The sequence below is a fragment of the Myxocyprinus asiaticus genome, chromosome 34 (assembly GCF_019703515.2).
Source record: "Myxocyprinus asiaticus isolate MX2 ecotype Aquarium Trade chromosome 34, UBuf_Myxa_2, whole genome shotgun sequence".
Taxonomy (NCBI): Eukaryota; Metazoa; Chordata; class Actinopteri; order Cypriniformes; family Catostomidae; genus Myxocyprinus; species Myxocyprinus asiaticus.
Window position 1 is genome coordinate 25,197,271 of NC_059377.1, and position 22,573 is coordinate 25,219,843.

At 36.4% G+C, this 22,573-nt stretch overlaps 1 protein-coding gene across 1 annotated transcript in view; it reads right to left on the reverse strand.

Annotated features, from left to right (window-relative positions):
- LOC127425278 (electrogenic aspartate/glutamate antiporter SLC25A13, mitochondrial-like) overlaps window positions 1-19,638 on the reverse strand; it is a 54,520-nt gene extending 34,882 nt beyond the window's left edge. The window contains exons 1-6 of the mRNA XM_051671041.1: window positions 19,446-19,638; window positions 17,127-17,177; window positions 15,300-15,442; window positions 7,315-7,430; window positions 3,539-3,678; window positions 234-380 (exon numbers count right to left, since the gene is read on the reverse strand). Coding sequence (XP_051527001.1) covers window positions 234-380; window positions 3,539-3,678; window positions 7,315-7,430; window positions 15,300-15,442; window positions 17,127-17,177; window positions 19,446-19,457 — 609 coding nt within the window. The 5' untranslated portion in view covers window positions 19,458-19,638. The remainder of the gene's footprint in view (window positions 1-233; window positions 381-3,538; window positions 3,679-7,314; window positions 7,431-15,299; window positions 15,443-17,126; window positions 17,178-19,445) is intronic.
- Window positions 19,639-22,573: the final 2,935 nt, after the last annotated feature.

Consider the following 22,573-nt stretch of genomic DNA (forward strand, 5'->3'; position numbering starts at 1 on the left):
TGTGGAGAAAATGACAGACTCCATGGAGTGTTTATAAAACAGACTGCTCTTCATAAAAATAAACACACACATATACACACTAAGCACCTTGCAAACAAATATCTCCAAGTTGTTTATGTTTAACTAAAAGTCTTTCATATAAACTGCCTCAATGCATCAATGCAAGACCCCTGTCCTACTGTACCAACACTGGCTGAAAATGCAAAAACATAATTAAAGATAGACAGACTCACTGCCACTAAGCATTCCTCCACAAATGGTGTGAGCATGTGGGGTCTGATCGTCACCATAATGTCCCTGAAGTCCAGAGCCGTGATGGTGCCCGTCCTGGCCTTGTCTCTTTGCACAAAAGCCTGTCTGGCATGTTCAAACTGCATCTCCTGCGACACAGTAATTGTGAATCAGTTTCTGCATGCTAATTGTTTACAGGATCCTGCATTGGAGTGATTTCTTCAGCAAGAAATAGAAACATAAAACAAGATCCATGCTTTACAGCTGGCCTTCAATATTTAAAAAAAATGTAGACGTTAATTAAATAAATAATAATAAAACAAAGACAAAACAGGCACTGTCTGATCCTAAAAATAAAGATTACTACCCTGTTTGAATCAACGAGTGTTTAAATTTTTTGTCTAAAATATAATTTTGATAATTAAGAACATTTTACAATAACATTTTATGTATTTATAATATTACATAGGCTACTATTAAAGAAAAATGCGACGACAGGTGCCATCAAGGTTCAATATACTTCACGATACATACAGTTTGTGTGTGTGTGTGTGTGTGTGTGTGTGTGTGTGGTTTTTTGTACTTTATTTTACTTTGAGTCTTTAAATAAAAAGGCGTTTCGAGAGGAAACAACTCACTAGTCAAGTGCTCAACAATCGCAGAAAATTGCCGTGCAAAATGTATCTCACGAGGAGACAAGACAAGAATTAATTTCTTAGACATCAAGCTTTTTTCTCAAGACAGTTGTTTTGTCTTCCTCTCTCTTCCTGCATAATTGAGCTACGGTTTGAAAAATGCTGGGAATATATGTCTGGTGAGCGATTGGACGCGTCTTTATATGGAAAAAAAACGCCTGCGCAAAAAACACTATTAGAGAAAATGTCAAAGCTTTGAATGTCTGACTCCACGCGAACCTATTTTTGACACTATAGAAATGTCACCGTCCTCACAAAAAACAGCAATAATGCAGTTACAGATTGTTAGCGGTAATTTCACTAGTATTAACCTATTTTTTCATGCCAGTAAACTTACTTGAATATTCGCAAATCCATATCAAAGCTGACAAAAGGAAATAGTAAAATACCGTCTTGGAAAGCAAACATTAGAAAAACAAACACGCTTCCTTAACTATTTCATTTCAAAAAGTACATCTGATACATGCTCTTGCGCTCAATTTTTTTTCCATATACATAAATAACCTTTTAGACGTGAAGGAAATGTAAATAGCATTATAAATAAACAAAACAAGAGGAGAGGTCGAGGTAAATAATAGTTGGCTGTGGATTTTTCCTGCATTGCATTGTGCCGGTCAAGCCACAAGCATGTGGAATTGCATAACAATTGTGGCTCTGAACCTTATGGTTTACAGTTAGTCTCTTAAAACCTTAAATTACTGCAACTGTGAGTGTTTTGAGAAGTATGGTTTTTATTTAGGGAGGAGAAGAGTAGAACCTCTTAAGGCGAATATTGAAACCACCCTGGCATTTATTGTGCCTTTAATTGTCTTTGGATTTCAATAAAAACATTTGATGAGCCACCTCTGTTTGGGTCAACTATTTCAATTCAGGCGCTGGCACTAAATCCACATTTAAACAGTGAAATGCCTGCTTGAAAAATCTGAGAAGTCTTAAAGATCTCATCAACAAAGCTCAGGTTAAAGAAATTGCAGAATGTAGAGCCTTTGGCTATGACAGTAATACCATTTCTGACAGTTGAGCCAGGTTTCTGGCATTGCCAATTTACCCATCAGTATGGCCAACAAATATGGCATATGAAAAATAAGGTAAATGTTGGAATGCATCCATTCACAAAAGAGGGGGGAAATCATAAAAATATGTGTGGGTTTCATTGAGATTAAATTAGTATGAAAGCTTGTGAGAAGAATCTGCAGTACAGCCAGTTGCTTCTTTCTTATACCTGGAGCTGCTGGTTCATTTTTACAGTGTTTCAGCCATGCACGTCAGTCATAAAGGGGTTGAGTCTCAACAAAAATGTCTTTATCATCACCTAATTTTAAACATATTAACCCCTGACATCCTAACATCAGGATAAAGGACAAATACCCCCAGAATATCGTCTTATGATTGAAACAAATTAATTTGTTAAAAACAGATTAAAAAACAGACAAACAGAGGAGATGGTGGTAATTATAATGTATGTAATACTAGTTTTTGTGTATGAATAGATCAACAGACATTATATGGTTTCATATACAAACCACTAATAATAATGCATACAATTTGTATAGTATATATATTATATATATATATATATATAAAGTATTTCAAAGTTTATTTCTAAATATGGTACATTAAATAATCTGTTAAGCATTATTAGAGGTAATGTTTGTTACAGTAATGAATGAAAGTTATTCTAAAGTGCTAATGAGAAAATCTAATACTGAGAGTCTGAGTCGAGAGGTTGTGAATCAGTAAATGTGGAAAACCCTGATTAAAACCAATAATACTATATTAAAAAATGACATTATAATTTAGAGACTCTCTTCAGTTGAATACATGGTATTGTCTAACCCTATTTTAACATGGATATATGAATAATCTTTGAAGGACATTATAACAGTCATAAATAAAATCTAACAATTACAATATCTTTCACTGGATTTTCAAATGACTCCAAATGACCGTAAAAATTTCCCAATGTAAAGAAAATGAAATCAATGAAACAGGAAATTTGTTTTTTCTTCGTTTTCAAGTTCCAAAAACAAACTTAATTCTGTCTTGGCCACAAACACAATATCAGCGTGTTTCTCGCAGTTTCCCAAAACACATCTGGTCCAAGTTAAGTTTAATATAAAAAGCTCATTCAGATATAGCGAGCGTAGATGTAAACTTGGCACAGCCGACCCCTCACACCCCCTCTGCCCACTCGCAGGTCTAGACATGATATTGGAAAACGTCTTGCACAACGCAAACACAAAAGGAATACCGCAATTCTCCTAATAGGAGAAAACCTTTACCTGTTTTTGGGGGGGATCGCTGGACTGTACTGAGGTTACGTCACCTAATGAGAAACAAATGCTAGAATAGGAATATAACTCCAGTGTTTCATTAGTGACTAACTAGGTCAATATGCCTCGTTGTGCTGAGGGAAATGGTACCCAGAACTCTGTGTCAATCTAGACAAGACCAGGCACCAAATATACCAAGACATTTAATCGATCAGTGCTCTGCAGCAGTGAAGGAAAGTGTGTCACAGGTATTGCATGAAAGTGAATGTGTTTGGGCGTATGTGGGGGGCAAATGGATCGGAGAGAAATCAGGCAGCACTGAACAGCAGTCATACCTACCAGCAGAAACTGAGTGAACTCCACATAGTTTAGGTGTTTCTTCCTCTCTGCGCCAAAGTGAAGCTGAATAAACTCCGAGTCCCAGTTAAAGGTGATGTGCTGGTGAATAGTAGTCTGACCAAAAACTTGTTTCACATCCTCTGAAATCAGAGATAAGCTTGGCGTTGGAGATGTCATTTTGTGCAGGAAAGATTTGAGGATTAAAAAAATGAAAATTCTCTCATTATTTACTCACTCTCATGCCATCCCAGACTTTCTTTTTTCTGCTGAACACAAACAAAGATTTTTACAAAATATTTCAGCTCTGTAGGGCCATACAAGTGAATGGTGACCAAAATTTTGAAGGTCCAAAAAGCACATAAAGGCAGCATAAAATTAATCAATATGACTCCAGTGGTTTAATCCATTACTTCAGAAGTGATATGATAAGTGTAGGTGTGAAAAAGATCAATATTTAAGTCCTTTTTTTACTATAAATCTCCACTTTCAGATTCTTCTTTTGTTTTTGGTGATTTGTTTTCTTTGTGCATATCGCCACCTACTGGGCAGGGAGGAGAATTTATAATTAAAAAGGACTTAAATATTTATCTGTTTCTCACCCACACCTATCATGTCGCTTCTGAAGACATGGATTTAACCACTGGAGTCATATGGCTTACTTTTATGCTGCCTTTATATGATTTTGGACGTTCAAAGTTATGATCACCATTCACTTGCATTGTAAGGACCAACAGCTGAGTTATTCTTCTAAAAATCTTCATTTGTCAACTCTTCCCTAGAAAAATGTATATACACTATAGAAATGCAAAAAATATCTATGACTTAACTATATTTTAAGTTTCGTAACTTTTCCAGACCTGAAAATCACAATTTAAAACTTCCCTGATATTCCCTGATTTCCAGGTTTTCCATAACCACAACTAGAGTAAAAGTAAAGGTATTAAACTGATTCATTTTAATTCATCTTTTCATTCCACAGAAGAAAGTAATAGGGGTTTAAAACGACATGAGGGTGTGTAAATGATGACAGAATTTAAATTTTTTTGGGTGAACTAACCCTTTAAAATTACCTGATATACGACTGCAATAAAATACAGCTATTGCACAATCAACAGGAGACTCCCGTTTATTACCCTTTGCACAATCAAACAGCAAATATATTTCTTAGCAACGAAGATGACAATAAAATTTTTTTGCTGAGACATTTTTTCTCATGGAACACAACAGCTCCAACACATTTTTCCCATTTACAGGTAGCAAATATAGAGTAAGTAGTCATTAACAGATGCTTTTTTAACACCGCATTACTACAGAGTTCCACTGTAGAGCCGCTCTAGTCTGGCCTTTATTTTATCAGTGTTTATGAACCTGTCAACACTTCTTTGTTCTTTTCTCTTTATATCGCTTTGGAATCGCATGTCAGCCTACAAGTTTATTACCTCTAATTCACTTAATTGAAGTTGAAGGGGGGAAAAAAGCAAAAAAAGACCCTAGTCATTTATTAATTAAAACTAAAATTTTCCTAATCCTTCATAACATGACTTGCAATGACAGGGTTTTATAAAGAGTGAAAAAAAGACTGTTTAATGTAACAGCAAGAGACCTTTAATGCTTTTAATGACATTAAGAGGGTAATAAATGGGAGTCTCCTGTTGGCTTCAACACAGACCGCATTTCATTTTCTGACACTCTGTAGTGCATCACAATAAAGTGACTTTGACATGACCATAATCTTAGTCAGAAGTTATTTGCTTATTTTATGTTGAAGTGATTATAGCAGTTGAAAAACAGGTGTATGAGACAAATAGTGCCTATATGTTTTCCTTACAGCTCACAATTGATGAAATTAACAACAAGAGAACTTTGAATGGCACAGAAACATCACATCTAAATAACAGCAATTTGAATATGAAAATGTATATGTGCATGTATTATCTGATCGTATTCCCCTTTGGGTGAAACAGGTTGATGAAAGTCTCTTTCTCTCTGCCTAGGTACTTTGTATTGTGCATTTTAAATAAGCTGATCTGACAGCTCTCACCTACAGAAGGCAAATTAAGTCAATTAGGGAAATTTGAAACACATGAAATACACACATGCAGTCTTTTTGCACAAATGTATAATGAAGAAAAAAGGTAAAAGCACAAGCAACATCTAATAATGTTGATGTATTACTATAACTGTACAATTTCTTGTTCTTCTTCTATCTTTGGTCTTGTCTGGCATCAAATAACCACAATGAATGTACAGTGTAAGATTATATTGATGTCCACTTGGAACCATTTAAAATCAAGCTGCATTTTAAAGATCTCTGACAGTGCTTGAATAAACCTGATTAGGAGTTCTTCCATTCCTGATCCTGTCAGGTAATACTTTGTACAGTGACAGAGAGCTGTCTTAGTAAGATTTTAGATTAAACTACTTAACATCAGCCTTTTGCTTTGAGTCAGGTGACTTAACATAAGGTGCTTAACATAAGGTGCTTTGGCATTAAACTCTCATGAGGTAACTTCATAGCTGAAGTAGAGGTCGACCGATAGTGGATTTTGCCGATACCGATAACTAAGTTGGTGAGAAAGGCCGATAACCGATTAACTGGCCGTTTTCTTTTTTTTTTCTTTTTTTTTATCGATTTGTAGAATGTAAAAAAATAAAAAAATAAAAAAATCTTATTCATTCTTTACTATGGCGGGCAAAGACAAAGAGTCTAAAATGAATAAAATCCCAGATACAGTTTATTGTTCAATCAAAATCCCAATAAGAACCAGAAACAAATTGAGATTTGGTGCATAACACAGGACTTTTAAGTGTAAACAAGCCCGAAACACACCGGGGACTCTTATTTTGAAATGATGAAAAAAATAATGAAAGTTTTGGGCAACTATCACCATAGAATTTAACCGATAAACCATAGTTCCAAAAAGCAACCATGTGCACCGATTAATCTGTAAAACCGATATATCGGTCTACCTCTAAGATGAAGTCCTAAATTTTCTACAGGACAATAAAATACTAAATATTGGATCAAGCCCAAAATTCCTTTTAAAATTCCTTTAAAATGTGATGAAAATTCTTGCTCATTTAAAATTTAAAAAAACTCTTCCCTTATAGTTCAAAACTAATTACGCTTCTATAGTGAAACTCTAAAAGCCTCAAGAAATGTCCAGGTCATATTTCACCCCAAACTATTAATAATAAACAAAGAAAATATATTTTGCATAAAGAAAATGAAGCCTGTATTTAGGAGCATTAAGATTATGTTCAGAAAAATTACGCATATTTTACCCACTAATTCTAGTAATTGTAATTCGTCCTAACATTTTACTTTTGTTATTCCTATTGTTTTCAACAATGATTCTCATCACCATAATACAGCAGGTTTTTACTGTATTACAGTAAAACAAAACTGTTACACAATAAGTTTGAATTAAAATCAGCATAATTTAAAGGCAGTAAAACAAACACTACCATGATGTATAAATATTTTACCATTTAAATAGTATATACAGTATTTTTTTTAACATTACGATAATGAGAATATCAGAACTAGAATCTCTTTTTTTTTTTTTTCTTTGCATTGCGGTAATGATTGGCATGCTTAAATGTCATGTAAATAAATAATGTGACATTTTCTTGACAGGTTTTGTTAGGTTCACCCACAAATACACTGTTTAGCACTTAAATGTAATGAATGTAACAAATTAACAGATAAACAGTTTTAAAACAGATAAAAAAAATAATTTTTTTAAAGAACAAAAAAAGAAAGCAAAACTTACCAAAAGTAGCAACTCCATTTCCGGTTTTGTCGAAAAGCTGGAAAGCGACCATGAACAGAGCATCTGGAGCGCACAGCACAGACTCAAAGGCCAAAAACTCTGGAAAGGAGATCAACCTGATGGAGAGAAACAGACTTACAACCTACATACTGCAGACACTTCACTCCACAAGCCTGGCATTTCATTATTGTATGATGAGGGGGTATCACTCACTGATTATTGCTTCCCGTCACCAAACAAAAAAAGGTAGCACATATTTTCATTGTGAACACTTGACACTTGAGTGATTTGTTCAACTGTAATTATCAGCCTAAAATTATGATGTACAAAACATCTAAACACACAGTCCAGCTTCAATTCTAGGCCCAGAGATTAAGTGAATGACAAAACAATTTGACATAACAGGCTATTCAATGATCCCAATCATGATTGAAGTGCTTCCAATTTGACTGTCAAATGTCTTTACCTAACTGAAAATGGGACCAGTTCAAATAAGGCCCTCAGGATGGTTGGGAACTCAGTACACAAAGTGATTACAGAAGATGCAATGTGGCAATATAGTAAGCAAATTTACAGTCCTGCAACATCATGCCAGAAATACTGGTATAATATTTTGAGATAAACAAGGGGAACATAATATAAGCATATGCTTTATGATACATTGACTTCATTAAGTTTCTGTGCTTTCTCTTTGCAGGGAAGACAACTGCATTCTATTGTTTGACAAATAATCGAGTAAACCAGCAGAAAGATCAAAACAAATACATCAATATAGGGAAACAGCATTACTTCTGCAAATGACTAAAAGTCTGAATTATAATAGAGAGCATGACATTTGCCAAGCCATCATAAAATACATAAACACGCACACAAACGCACGTATCTACCTCATCAAATAAGCAATTTCAACATTCATAGGAAACCCTGGGGAACAAGCAATCTAGTCTTTATTTAAGCACAGTTCAAAGTTGCCTCAACTCCATTATGAATTTCACAAATGGATACAGCAATTACGCGAGGTCACTGCTAACGAGCAGTCCCAATGCATGCATCTCTAATTTATTTCAATTTCCAGGGAGCAATGATTACATTTTCGTGGCCACTCTAATTAATTTTGTTACTGATGAAATTCAAAGGAATTGAGAATTTGCGTGCTTCCAGCATGCCAAATCAGGCACATTGTGGAGTCAAGAATAATTGGTTTATTAACTAAGCTGACAGTTGGAGGACAGGAGCCTGTTGTTTCAGAGTGGGTGGGGAGCTACAAAGGCGATCTGCAGGGTCCAGGCATCTATGATTAAAAACAAAAAGCAAACAGAAATGATACAGCCGCTGCTGCTTTTACAAAAAGAAAAAGTCTAACTTAGTGAGTGATTAAAACATGTCTCAGATCCCGGAAGCCATTTAAAGGCAGGGATGGCCTTCTAATCATCAGACGGTATCGCTTTCATTTTAGATCAGGTTTGGGCTTGAAAATGATTTTGGGAGTGTATCTGTTCTATCAACACACACCAAAATCAGTTACAGAATGGACGTAGCTTCCCCAGCGGCATGCCAGACATGAGGTTTATGATGGTTGATTAACAGTTCCTTGACTAACAATTACAGAGATACACAAACACAAAAAAAACCTGAGCTGGCGTAGCCATGTAAAACAAACTAGACCACTGCTCGGATAATAAGCTCAATGTAAAACATCCTCCAACCATCAACTAACATGGCACATAACCAGAATGTTTCACGGTAAATGTTTCACTTTTACATTCCTCAAATATAACAATGGAACGGTTTTTATAATATTGGCAATTTACGTGGAACCTTTTTTTTTCTAAATACAAAAAACTGAAAAATGATGTTAGTTAATATGGAATATTATGACTAGCACAAGGATATCAAATCCAACCTGGTCTCATAGAATCACGTTACTATAGCTATTTTGATAAAATGATTTTAACGTGGCCTGCGGCAGTGAAATGAACAACGAAAGGCACTAAAACAACAATGACTTTCATTCCCTTTCACACAAATCCCAAGTAAAACAGCAGATTATCATTCAATAAACTCTTAATATTCACCCTGTTCCTCACACAATCTTATGACATGAAAAAAACATTTACTATAGTGCATGATTTGTAAGCTTATACAATTTAACGTTTGCATTACATAACAACTAAATTTCTACCTCGTTCAAATGCGAACAAATTGCGCAGTAGCTTAACTAATAAAGTTGCCATGCAAAGGACTGGGGTTTGAGTCCTGAAGAGCATGCAAAAAGACACATGAAACTAAAGTCTCATAGAAGCACCACAAAATGACGAAGTTACTTGAGCAATTGCTTTTATGACACTGTCGGTTCTGTTTAGGTTTAAGGTTTAGGGTAGGGAGGTAGGTAGGTTTGCATTAACCTTCAAAACTGTTCATCTCTTTTTCATCTCACATTTGCTTTTTATGACACTATTTGTTAGGTTTCGGTTTAAGGTTTAACTCTTAAAGTTAAGAGTAGGGAGGTGAGTTTTGTTGATTTAATACTCGATAGGGCATTAACCTTAAAGAGCACCTATTATGGTTTTTCAAATACTACCTTTCATGCAGTGTGTTATATAGTTGTTTGTAAATGCAAAAAAGTCTGCAAAGTTTCAAAAATCAAAGTGCACAACAAATGGAGTTATTGACTCCCAAAAGAAAGAACCGATTCTGAACACCTGAAACGAGTCATTAGTAATTCCAGACTTACTTCCTGTACTAACCTATGTAATTTGGTAACAAAAAAACCAGCCTCTGGTCTTCATTGGCTGCTCACGAACAGCTTTGACCCACCCTCAAGCACTACACTAAGCGGTAGACCAATCACAAAAGACTGGGACATCTGACCAATCAGAGCAGAGTAGGCTCTCTGAAAGGAGGAGTTTAGAATGAATCCTTTAGAACGGATCATTGAACGAGTCGTTTTTGACACTGGGAAAAAAAGGTAATGCTGCAATTTAAATTATAAGCAAATTAAAGTGTTTTTTGACCATGGATGTATGTAAATCTATTGTATGAGACCTTTAAAACAAAATTAGGCACATTTAAAAACCATAATAGGTACTCTTTGAAAAGCTCATCTGTTTGGGAGAAAACGTAATTCGCTTTTAGCGCCACACAGTGCACATTTCGCCTCAGTACTGCCGCTAATAGCCTGGTCTCTTGAACATTACGTGTCCGTGGCAACATTTTTGCAAAACAAAATTACTTGTCTTATTACACGTTTCCTGCAGTTCCCAAAGGTTTTAATGAAAAAAGCGTACATCCCTAATTTAAAACTGTAACCTAAACCTAACCAATAGTGATCTTAAATTAAATGAGGTAGACACAAAACAGACAACCTTAACCAACATCTTAACGTAACTGAAAGTGTCCAAAAACAAAATGAGAAATGAAAAGCACATTTTTTGAAGCAACCACGTTATCTCGTGCCGCTTCTATGACACTCTCATTTCACATGTCAGCTTGCATCTTTGAATGGTTTTGAATCGCAGTCTTATGAGTCCAAAGTCTAACACATATGAGTCTGTAATACAAGTGTTAAAATGCATTATAGCAGAAGTGTTTCGGTATAACATAGTGTGTGTGTAATAGTGCGAAAAATAAGTGTTTATAAAGTCATAATAAGCCATTGTAGCCATTATTTGTGTGAAAGCGAATAAAACGCACAGTTGTTGTAGTGCCTCTAGTGTTCATTTCATAGGAAACTGCGACGAAATGAATTCGGTACATAAAAGTCCATTTGCAAAAATGCAGTTATAGTAACGTTCATTCTATGAGACTACATTGGCCACGACATGTAAGGGACCACGTAATATCATTTTGCAAAAATTTCACCACAGTCACGTCATTTTCCATAAAGATAAAGTATGTCATTTCTGCACACCTAGTGGCACCAAACAGAACTGCCAAATTAATACCGGTTTTCAAACAGGTTTCCCAAACACTCCCCAATCTTCCATTGGTCAACAAACAGATACTCACACCATTGTTTAAGCAAATGTCAGTCTGTTCTGGGTGTTCAAACAAACAAGCAATGCTTTGAAAGCCTCACAGAAGTCATTGTGTTTACCTTTGTCATCATGCTACGAAAGGGTTTATCTATAGTTACTTATATCTGCATATTAAACTAGATATGGGAAAATATTTTATCAAATTGTGATGCTGTATTACAATCACAAAATACCCAGACAGTGACATCGAAAGCAATAAATATCCTGCATTGGTCTCATGATATATTTTTGCTACAATTTTAATATTATTTTGTTATTAATTTTCATTGTTTGTTTGCTCATCAGAATAGCAGGACAGGTTTCACATCTAGGCATAAATTTTACAAAGCATTTTCATCTATCACCCAGCGGGTGCCACATACCTTTAAATTGTGTTGTTTCTAAAACAGAAAGGTGCTGGTAAACACTGTCCTTAGCAGAAACACTATTTACAGACTTATTATTTCGGTGGCTTAGCGTAGTAGCTTTTATCCATGACAGGTGAAGAGAGAGCACCTTCAATAAGCTCTGGCCCTGTCACTGTCACTGACAAGAGTGGATGTGAAGGGACACAGACTGGCTTAGCTTTCCCTGAGTGCATACCTCAGACCAGTCTGAAGGTACATGGGTATGGACTGCCATTTTCTCAGCATGTGCTCTTTACAAAGTTTTAACCCCCAAGAGACTACGGAGTTTCACACTTGAAGAGTTTTTCCATCAAAATTGGACAGGGGCAGAAAGGAGAGAAGGAGAGAGGGTGAGAAAGAGAGAATGTGTCTTGCAGATCTTTGAATCAGCAGGCAAGTCTACATGTGTTGAATGAATGATTCAGAAGCTTTGCAAGGATGCCGCTCAAACAGGGCTGAGTGAATAAAGGAGAAGTGATTCAGTGCCTGATGGATGTCACCATATAACTTGATTTATTCCAGCTCAGAAGGAGGTAGAAAATTTTGTTGTCATGCTGTTTATATCCATCTCATGAAACAGAGAAAACCTGTGAATCATCTCAATCAGATGAAAACCTACCTCAGTTGTAATACATTTTAAGTTCACCAAAAGCATCAGCTCCAAAGAAAACTCACAAAAACAGATTCAGCTTTAGATAGATAATAGCTTTTAGCTCCACTTGTTTAGCTTATGCTACATGGACTGTGAAATTATTTTCTCAATAATATTGAGAATGTAAACAATAATGAATTTGTGCTTTTCCTCTCATGATTCTAATGACTGTAAAATGTGAACTGTCCTAAAAACCTAAAGGGATCGTTCACCAAAAAATGAAAACTTTGTCATCGTTGACTCAAGACCTCTGGTTATTCCAAGCCTGTTTGACTTTCTTCCATGGAACACAAAAGTAGATGTTAGGGCAGCATGTTAGTCTCAGTCAACATTCACTTTCATTGCATCTTTTGTCCATATATGAAAGTGAATGGTGACTGAGACTATCGTTCTGCCTTACATCTCCTTTTGGTTCCACAGACGAAAGACAGTCATAACGTGCATCCCAAGTCATTTTACAGTGTAAAGGCCGAAACATACTCTACGGAAGTACGTGCATGCAGATGCGAGCGCACGGTCCTTTAACTTACTTGCTCAGCGATATTTTCTTCAAACTGTCACTCATAACAGTAGTTGACTTGAAAGAGAAAACTCACAGTAGAAGCAGAGAGTTCACACTAATCTTGTTATAGCGCACTTGTGGCAACGTTGAGTATTCAATGCGTAGTTACGCTGAGTTATGAATTGCAGTCTGACCCATTTCAGAACGCAACAACACGTGAAATCGAGCTTGCTTTGCAAAATGCGTCTGCGTTCATGTACTTACATAGAGTATGTTTCGGCCCCAAGTAGCGCGAGTAGTATGCTAACACTGAAAATGCAACAAAAGAAGTGTAGTATGAGTACCCGGATGATGCACTTTTTCAACCGTCAAAAACAAAGTGTGGAATGTTGGACACCTCATTAACTCAGTGCTCACGGCAACACACTGCATGCGTTTGAAACGTCACTTCCGTCAGCTGTTAAACGGCGAATGCTTCAGTGTCGTAAAAAAAACATTAAGTGTTACATATGGGAGGATACTACACTTTGAAAATTCTGTAACACTTTACAATAAGGTTCCATTTGTTAACATTAGTAAATGCAGTAGTTATCATGAATAAACAATTAACAATATATTTATTACAGCATTTATTAATCTTTGTTAAAGTTAGTTAATAAAAATACAACTGTTCATTGTTAGTTCATAGTGCATTAACTAATGTTAGCTAATACAACTTTTGATTTGAGAAATGTTTTAGTATATGTTGAAATTAACATTAACTAAGATTAATAAATGCTTAATAGGGGGTCTGGGTAGCTCAGCAAGTAAAGACGCTGACTACCACCCCTGGAGTTGCGAGTTCGAATTCAGGGCGTGCTGAGTGACTCCAGCCAGGTCTCCTAAGCAACCAAATTGGCCCGGTTGCTAGGGAGGGTAAAGTCACATTGGGTAACCTCCTCGTGGTCGCTATAATGTGGTACGCTCTCGGTGGGGCACGTGGTGAGTTGTGCGTGGATGCCACGAAGAATAGCATGAAGCCTCCAGACGTGCTATGTCTCCGCAGTAATGCACTCAACAAGCCACGTGAAAAGATGCGCGGGTTGACGGTCTCAGACGTGGAGGCCACTGAGATTCGTCCTCTGCCACCCGGATTGAGGCAAGTCACTATGCCACCATGAGGACTTAGAGCGCATTGGGAATTCCAAAGAAAAAGGGGAGTAAAAAAAAATAAATGCTTAATAAATGTTGTACATTTTTAGTTCATGTTAACTAATGTTGTTAACTAATGTTAATAAATGGAACCTTACTGTAAAATGTTACTGAAAATTCATACACTACATGGCTGAGACCATAGTGTATATTGTAAGTGCATAAGTGTATAGTGCGTCATTTGGGACACAGCAGTAACTGATAAAATAATTTTTATTTTTGGGTGACTATCATAATTCTAGAACGAAGGGCCTACATTTAAAGTTTCTTCATTTGCAACATTCCACAATACTGAGGTTCTGACCACTGCTGCCACTCAAACTAAACCTCAGAAAATCCTTGTATATGCAGATCTTTATTTACCAAGCGCAGTTAACTACAAACATTGTGCAAATCATATTAAAAAAACAGTGCTTGCTTTCGAAAATAAACTGAAGCATAATGCTTACCAATAGACTCTATGAACATTTTTCCATGAACTTGATTAAATCAAACAATCCTCTTATTTTTACTCAAAGCCCTGCAAATAAAAAAGATGATGTTCAGAAACAGAGCTCAAGACATGATTCCCTAATAGTTATCCATTAATAGCTGAGATGCAGCAATTTATCCATCCTCAAAGTCACACAAAGCATAAAAGCTGAATGGCACAGGCAATTACAGTGCGTGTGTACCTCTCCCGGTCTAAAGCATCCCTAATAATGTGTGCCATATGACCACATGCAGTCTGCGTGGAACGCGGCCCAGGTGGTTTCCACGGCAACGCACAATCTTTTTGAATTTACGCTTGCGTATCATTGGCCATCATTATGTATCATTAAAAGCATACATATTAATGCAAAAAGGGGTTGAGCCGTGCTGCCTAGATGGAGCAGCACCTGAACAAAGTGTGCCGTGTTAAGATGTCTGACCCTTCATCCTAATGCAGGATTAAAAGCGGAAGATATGCCTCATAATCCGCATCTATTTCACAGCAACCTCTTAGTTTAGAAATCATCTGGACTGTAAACTGTAATTTACAAAAGTCGTGAATTATTAATGAGACACAAATTCATCCTGTGTGTTGTTCATTTTTACTTAAACATTGAATTAGTATTAGTGGGCAATTTTCTTTTGTGTTTTGTAGGATATTTTGATTTGCTTCCAAACTATAACAAGCTAAAAGGTCCAAAGACAACTCAAAAATTAAACAATAGAGCAGAGAAATAGATACTAACCCATCTTTGGTCTGGTCCACAACACCTGCCAGTAGGACTGTAGCCTCCTTGGACAGTCGTATGTCTGTTTGTGCATGGAGAAACTTGGACAAAAAGTCCTCTGGGGACATGTAGCGCTCTCCATTTCTCTCCACACTGGCATACTGTGAAGGGAAAGAATACTGAGCTAACATCATATATGATCCTGAGGCCACTGCATCACAGAATAGATATATATTTCAATGTTTATTGAACATCAGTGGCAATGGTCCTAATGAGATCTAATGATCTTAAAGGGATAGTTCACCCAAAAATTTTAATTATCGCATCATTTACTTACCCTCATGCCATCCCAGATGTGGATGACTTTCTTTCTTCTGCTGAAGACAAATAAAGATTTTTAGAAGAATATTTCTGCTCTGCAGGCCCTCACAATGCAAGTGAATGTGTATCAACATTTTGAAGCTCCAAAAAGCACATAAACGCAGAGTAAAAGTAATCCATAAGATTCCAGTCGTTTTATCCATGTCTTCAGAAGTAATATGATAGGTGTGGGTAAGAAACAGATCAATATTTAAGTCCTTTTTTACTATAAATTCTCCTCCCTGCCCAGTAGGTGGCAATATGCACAAAGAATGCAGCAAAAACACCAGAATAAGAATGTGGAAGTGAAAGTGAAAGTGGAGATGTATAGTAATAAATGACTTCCAGATAAATACTGATCTGTTTCTCACCCACACTTATATTGATTCTGAAGATATACACCGATCAGCCACAACATTAAAACCACCTGCCTAATATTGTGTAGGTCCCCATCGTGCCACCAAAACAGCACCAACGGTAACTCAGGTAACCGCTCTGTACAATTAAGAATATCATCTCAGAATACTATTCTGAGATGCAGGTTGGCGCCGTTTTGGCAGCATGAGAGGGACCTACACAATATTAGGCAGGTGGTTTTAATGTTGGCTGATTGGTGTAGATTTAACTACTGGAGTCATATGGATTACTTTTATGCTGCCTTTATGAGCTTTTGGAGTTTCAAAATTGCATTGTGAGGACTTACAGAGTTGAAATATTCTTTAAAAAAAATTTCCTTTGTGTTCAGCAGAAGAAAGAATGTCATACACATCTGAGATGGCATGAGGGTGAGTAAATAATAAGAGAATTTTCATTTTTGGGAGAACTATTCTTTAAATGTGACACTCTCAAAGAAGGTATTAATGTGATTAATGCATTCTATATCACAAAGCAGCAAACTGAAAGTATTCATTTGAATCTGATAACAATACATATAAAATAACAATAATTACTTTATTCAAAACATAACTTTAAATCACTATTCCATAAAAGACTGATCATTAGTATGGCCAAACATGTCTCAATTAAGAATCACAAATAACATTGATCAAAAATAGCAATCGTAAATATTTCGTATTACAAACCCAAGACAGATTAATCAAATAAAACAGATCCTCACAGCTAAAAGACATTAGAAAGCAAGAAAAAGTTGATTGTTAATAGGAATAGGAATATTAATTAAGCATTTGTAAGGCTGTTTATGGCTTGTTGTTAAATGCATTTGTCGTTAGATTCATTTCATGCAAAGTATTTTCTTGTGCTTTTAAGGAACTCTGCTTCATATATTCATGTGAACTTACTATGAGTTTCATATAGTGCTCGTTGCATTTTAAAATTAATCCTCAGGTATTTTTTCTGTAATGAGAAATTTATTACAGGGTTACATCAGATAGAGTTATAGCTCACTGACACCAGTGCTTTGGGCGTTGTGCTAAAGCTCCAATCCCTTCATTTGAAGACTCTCAGGGGAGTTTAGCGGTGACATACCTTCAGGAAAATGGACTTGAGCTCTGCTGGATCAGCCCTCTTTACCATTACCTGTAAATACAATTAAAAAAACATTGAGACTTAACTTACTTTTAAAATCTATTCCACATGGACAATATTGACAGGGATATTTAGGTTGCATGCATTAGGCTCTATGCTCTCTAAAAACATTATTTTAGGCTTTATACTGATTTTGGATGGGTTGCCACTGGTAATGGTTATCATGTCATCCTTGATTTATGTACAAGAAGGTGCACCATAGTGCATTCTCCTCCATTTAAAAGCATAATATAGCCACACTTTGTGGTCAAATGAATATGGACACCACCTTATGCTTTTTCAACTACACTCATTACAGGTGCATAAAATCAAGCATATAGCCATGCATTCTTCTTAGACATTTAGAGTAAAATGGAGCGCACTTAAGCCCCTTTGTGCACAAAGTGAGGTCCATAACTTTGTGTGACCCCGCGGCACTCTAAGAAGTCATTTAAGGGTTAAACTTCTGACGAACGGAGTCACGTGACCAAACACCATGGCGTTGATTTCCGTGAACTGCTTCTAACAGCGCAGTGCCAACAAAAGTGCCTCTGGTAAGAAACCTCTTTAATTGTTTTCACTGAAACCTGTTTGGTTGTAAAGAGTAGCGTCTCTAGTTTCGTTTGATATGCTGCTTTAAATATTTTGTTCATTTTTCACGCATTGGCGATTGGAGTGCTGTGGAGCGGTTTTCTGACAGACGTTCCAGACGTTTTTGTTTGTTAACACTGTACAATAAGCTGCTAACAATAAGGTAACATTTACTCGGCATTTTCACATTGAGAATAAAAGTATTCATCCAAAAGCTGAAAAATGTTGCTTTCAGAGGCTGTATATGGAGTTAGGATAAAAATAAATTTCATTTCAAACTGTTCTGAGCAGGGACGCAACTACACATTACACACTACACGGGGGGGCAGGGGTGATGATGGAGGGGTCAAAGAGGCCAATAATAGGTGTTGAGTGTGGGGTGTTGATGTTGGAGGGGTCGAGGAGGCCGATTGCACCACCTTTAGTGAACCGCTGGCGCCCCCCTTTACATGGCGCCCTATGCATTACATACCTTGTATATATGGTTTTTGCGCCTCTGGTTCTGAGACAAGTACAGACAGACAGCACACTGGAGGTTAAGTCATTCACTAAATAGGGAGCAAGGGAGAATCCTATAGCTTTCCCGTGCAGCTAAATTCATTCAATCCTAAAATCCAAACAAAAGTACAGTTTCAGGCTGCAGATGATGTTTAGACCACTCAACAAGTTTGGCAGACATGGGACAATGGTAATCAGTATATAGATTCCGAATTTCATAATTCCGAATTTTATTTTGACATGATTGGCATTGATTTGATGATGCTGGCCATTACTTTTAATCTTGATGATGCTGGCCATTACTTTTAATCTTGATGATGCTGGCCATTACTTTTAAATTATCTATTCATCTTTCTAGAAAATCAGCTGTAAAGTCTGTAACGTCTCAAAAACATGAATAACCAACACTCCTGGACACATAAACTATTTGATGAAAAAAATCTGACTTTCTATAGCTTGGTATTTCTTACAATTTCACAAATTAGTCCCGCTGTCCACATATGAGGACATACATTTTTAGGAAAACGTTTTGCTCTAGAAAAAAAAAAAAAAGGTTGTTTACTAGGTGCTACTAGTTACAAAATCAAAAAATGCACACAGATGTGACACGGGGGTCTCAGGAGTATAATAAAATGGTTTAATGAGTTGAACTGTGGATGAATTTGACGGGCCTTAAGAAAACCCAGACCCTAAAGATACTGTTCAACAAGCACATGTCAGTGTTGTATATGGTGTCCACACACTTTTGGCCATGTGGTTTATTTGCAGAGTTTTCACATTACTTGTAGAATGTCACTTGCACATCTTTGCAGGGTAACTTACAGCAATAAGCTTGGTATTAGAAATAGTGTTTAGCATCATATGCGCTTCATGGCACCTGTTCAAACAACCAATGAGACTGGACAGCGTATCTACAGGTCTGGTGCGTTTGATTTTTTCAGAACACCTCCTTGAAGTCCTCTTCTGTCTCAATGTCATCGAGAGACGCTAACATTCACCTCGGACATTAGCAGGCTAACTAGCTCTATCACACCGGCTACTGTACGCTGAAGGTAAGCAGTTAATCTCATCTGGGTTTCTGCTGTGCGGGACAGTGTTGTGTTAATGTTTGCTGGATACACATATGCCTCATGTTCAAACACTGAGCTTCTTATGTCTGCAGAAACAACGCTGTTCGGAAATAGCGCTTACCTTTGTTGCCATGCTCAGCTAGATCAAAACTACAGCAACAGGAAGACTTCTCCTGCTTGATGACGTTTCCATGGAGATCACGTGCGGGACAGTAGTAGCTGTTGCGCGGAGAAGAGTATAGCTGCATGCATTGCTCCAAAAAGGGGCGTGTACTCCAAATCCTCCAGATATAAGAAGCCCCTGACAACCTAACCCTTTCCCTAACCTTAACCTTGAGTAGAAGTGACGCCCCCTTTTGGGGTAACTCCGCCCTCTTTTGGAGATTCCGCCCCATTTGGAGGTATCCGGCCTGCAGCTATACCTACTTGGTTGCGCGGGGAGGAAAGGGGCTCAAACACCCACGTATATATATATATATATATATATATATATATATATATATATATATATATATATATATATATATATGTGTGTGTGTGTGTGGGTGTTTTAAAATAATAATAATGTTATTTAGTTTTATTTATCACAATATCACAAACAATTAAGTGAACATAGGTGTGACTTTTAGATAATTTCACTACTTTGAACGGAGGTTTATGACATTTCTGACTTTTAAAAAGAAACTCTGTAACTTTATTAAGAAATATTACAGGTGTTTCTTCATTTTCCCTTTTTTATTTGAAATATTTCAATCAAAACATGTTTTAAGTATTATTGTTTTTTATTTATTTGGTGATCAATGTACAGTATATGTCCCACAACAGTGTAGTCTAGGGCATAGGCCAAACCTATTTTTCTTAGGATTTTGCGTATGCCCACCTGAAATGATTGATGATACGTATGGCCGCCAGAACAACGAATAGTTATTTGAGCCGGAACTTTATGTGTGTGTGTGTGTGTGTGTGTGTGTGTGTGTGTGTGTTTTAAGTATGATTCTCTCTAAACACGCACGGAGTTGCGGGGGCACAACTGATGGCACTGGCAAGACAGACAGTCTGACTAAACTGATCCACCAATCAGAACGTTCATTTCAGATGCGACTGGATATTTGTTAATGAATCATATTTTCCGTTTCAGTAAGGGGCGGGACATTTACAGCGTCTGATGCACAAGCATCCCTGGAGTAACCATAATTGTAAATATATTTCCCAGCTAAACGTACATATATACATTTAAATTTAACGTATGCAATTACATTTTGTGAAAATACAGCATGTTATTGCACCCCTGCTAGTTTTTGATGCTCTTCGCAGTCGCAGATGCCGGACAGCTGTGTCCCATTATATCAAATGTCTTTTATTTTTATTTTATATATATATATAAATATATATATATATATATATATATATATATATATATATATATATATATATATATTTTTTTTTTTTTTATTTATTTTTTTATTTTATTTTTTTTTTGCCTGTGGTGTGCCTTTGTTCGTGATATCAAATCATTTCAATTAATATTTCTAAGTAGGAAAACAAGTTCACTATACACAGAAAAGCACATTATAGTTCACAAATAAAACATATAACCATACATTTTTATGTAGGCTATACTGTATATGGTAATACAAGAATAACGTGTTAACGTGAACATTACTACACTCATATGAGCTATACAGTGCTTAACGATTTATTGCGCATTGTGTATTAGTTTATTAATTAGAGTAATTATAAAGTATTACAATTTTCATAGTAGCCAAATGAAAGGAACATTAACATCAAGTTACCATGCCATGGTTCTTAGCCGTGTACTGTACACCATGACAGCAAGAAACTTACCCTGATATACTTTTTGCAAGTTCATGTGGGAGTATAATTACAACAGCCAATTTTTTATTTTTTATTTTTTTATGGAAAAAAATATATATTTCTTACACATTATACATATGTAATTACATGTATAAAATGTATTTTTTATGTATTTACATATGAATTTTAGAGACTAGATATGCCCACCTCTTCGGAGACTACTACAACACTGGTCATCAATCACTTTAAAGGAATATTCCGGGTTCAATACAAGTTAAGCTCAATCGACAGCATTTGTGGCATAATATTGATTACAACAAAAAATCATTTTGATTTGCACCTCCTTTTCTTTTTCTTTCTTTCTTTTTCTTTTTTATCCCCTTTTCTCCCAATTTGGAATGCCCAATTCCCACTACTTAGTAGGTCCTCATGGTGGCGCGGTTACTCACCTTAATCCCGGTGGCGGAGGACAAGTCTCAGTTGCCTCTGCTTTTGAGACCACTGATCCGCACATCTTATCACTTGGCTCATTGTGCATGACACTGCAGAGACTCACAGCATGTGGAGGCTCATGCGACTCTCCATGATCCACACAATGCCCCATTGAGAGCGAGAACCACTTATCGTGACCACAAGAAGGTTACCCCATGTGACTCTATCCTTCCTAGCAACCAGGCCAATTTGGCTGCTTAGGAGACCTGGCTGGAGTCCCTCAGCACACCCTGGAACTCACGACTCCAGGGGTGGTAGTCAGTGTCAATACTCGCTGAGCTACCCAGGCCCCATGAACCTACTTTTCTTTAAAAAAAAAGCAAAAACTCTGGGTTCCAGTAAGGCACTTACAATGAAAGTGAATGGGGCCAATCTGTAAATGTTAAAATACTCACTATTTCAAAAGTATAGCCACAAGACATTAACAATATGCGTATTAACATGATTTTAGTGTCATTAAACCCATTACTAACCTATTCTGTGTAAAGTTATAGCCAGTTTTACAAATTGTTGCCATGACAATGTCAACAAACCTTAAAATGACCGTAAAAATTACAATTTAAACAATTTTACAGCTCAAATAATACATGAGTTTTAACAGAAGAATGAATGTAAGTGCTATTATGAGATTTTAAGCTTCACATTTCTGACTTTAAACCCTACAAAAATTGGCTAAATTCACTTCCATTGTAAGTGCCTAATTGTAACACAGATTTTTGCATTTTATAAAGAAAGGGAGGGTCAAGTCAAAATTATTTTTTGTGGTAACCAACATTATGCCACAAATGCTGTCGATTGAGCTTAACTTGTATTGAGCCTGGAATATTCCTTTAACTAACAAAAGCCAAGGTGTCTGTTTAAAGACATCATCCTCCAGGAAGTGACATCATTTTTTGTGGGAAAACAACAACAGAAACTTATTGATTTGATTAATTCTGTGAT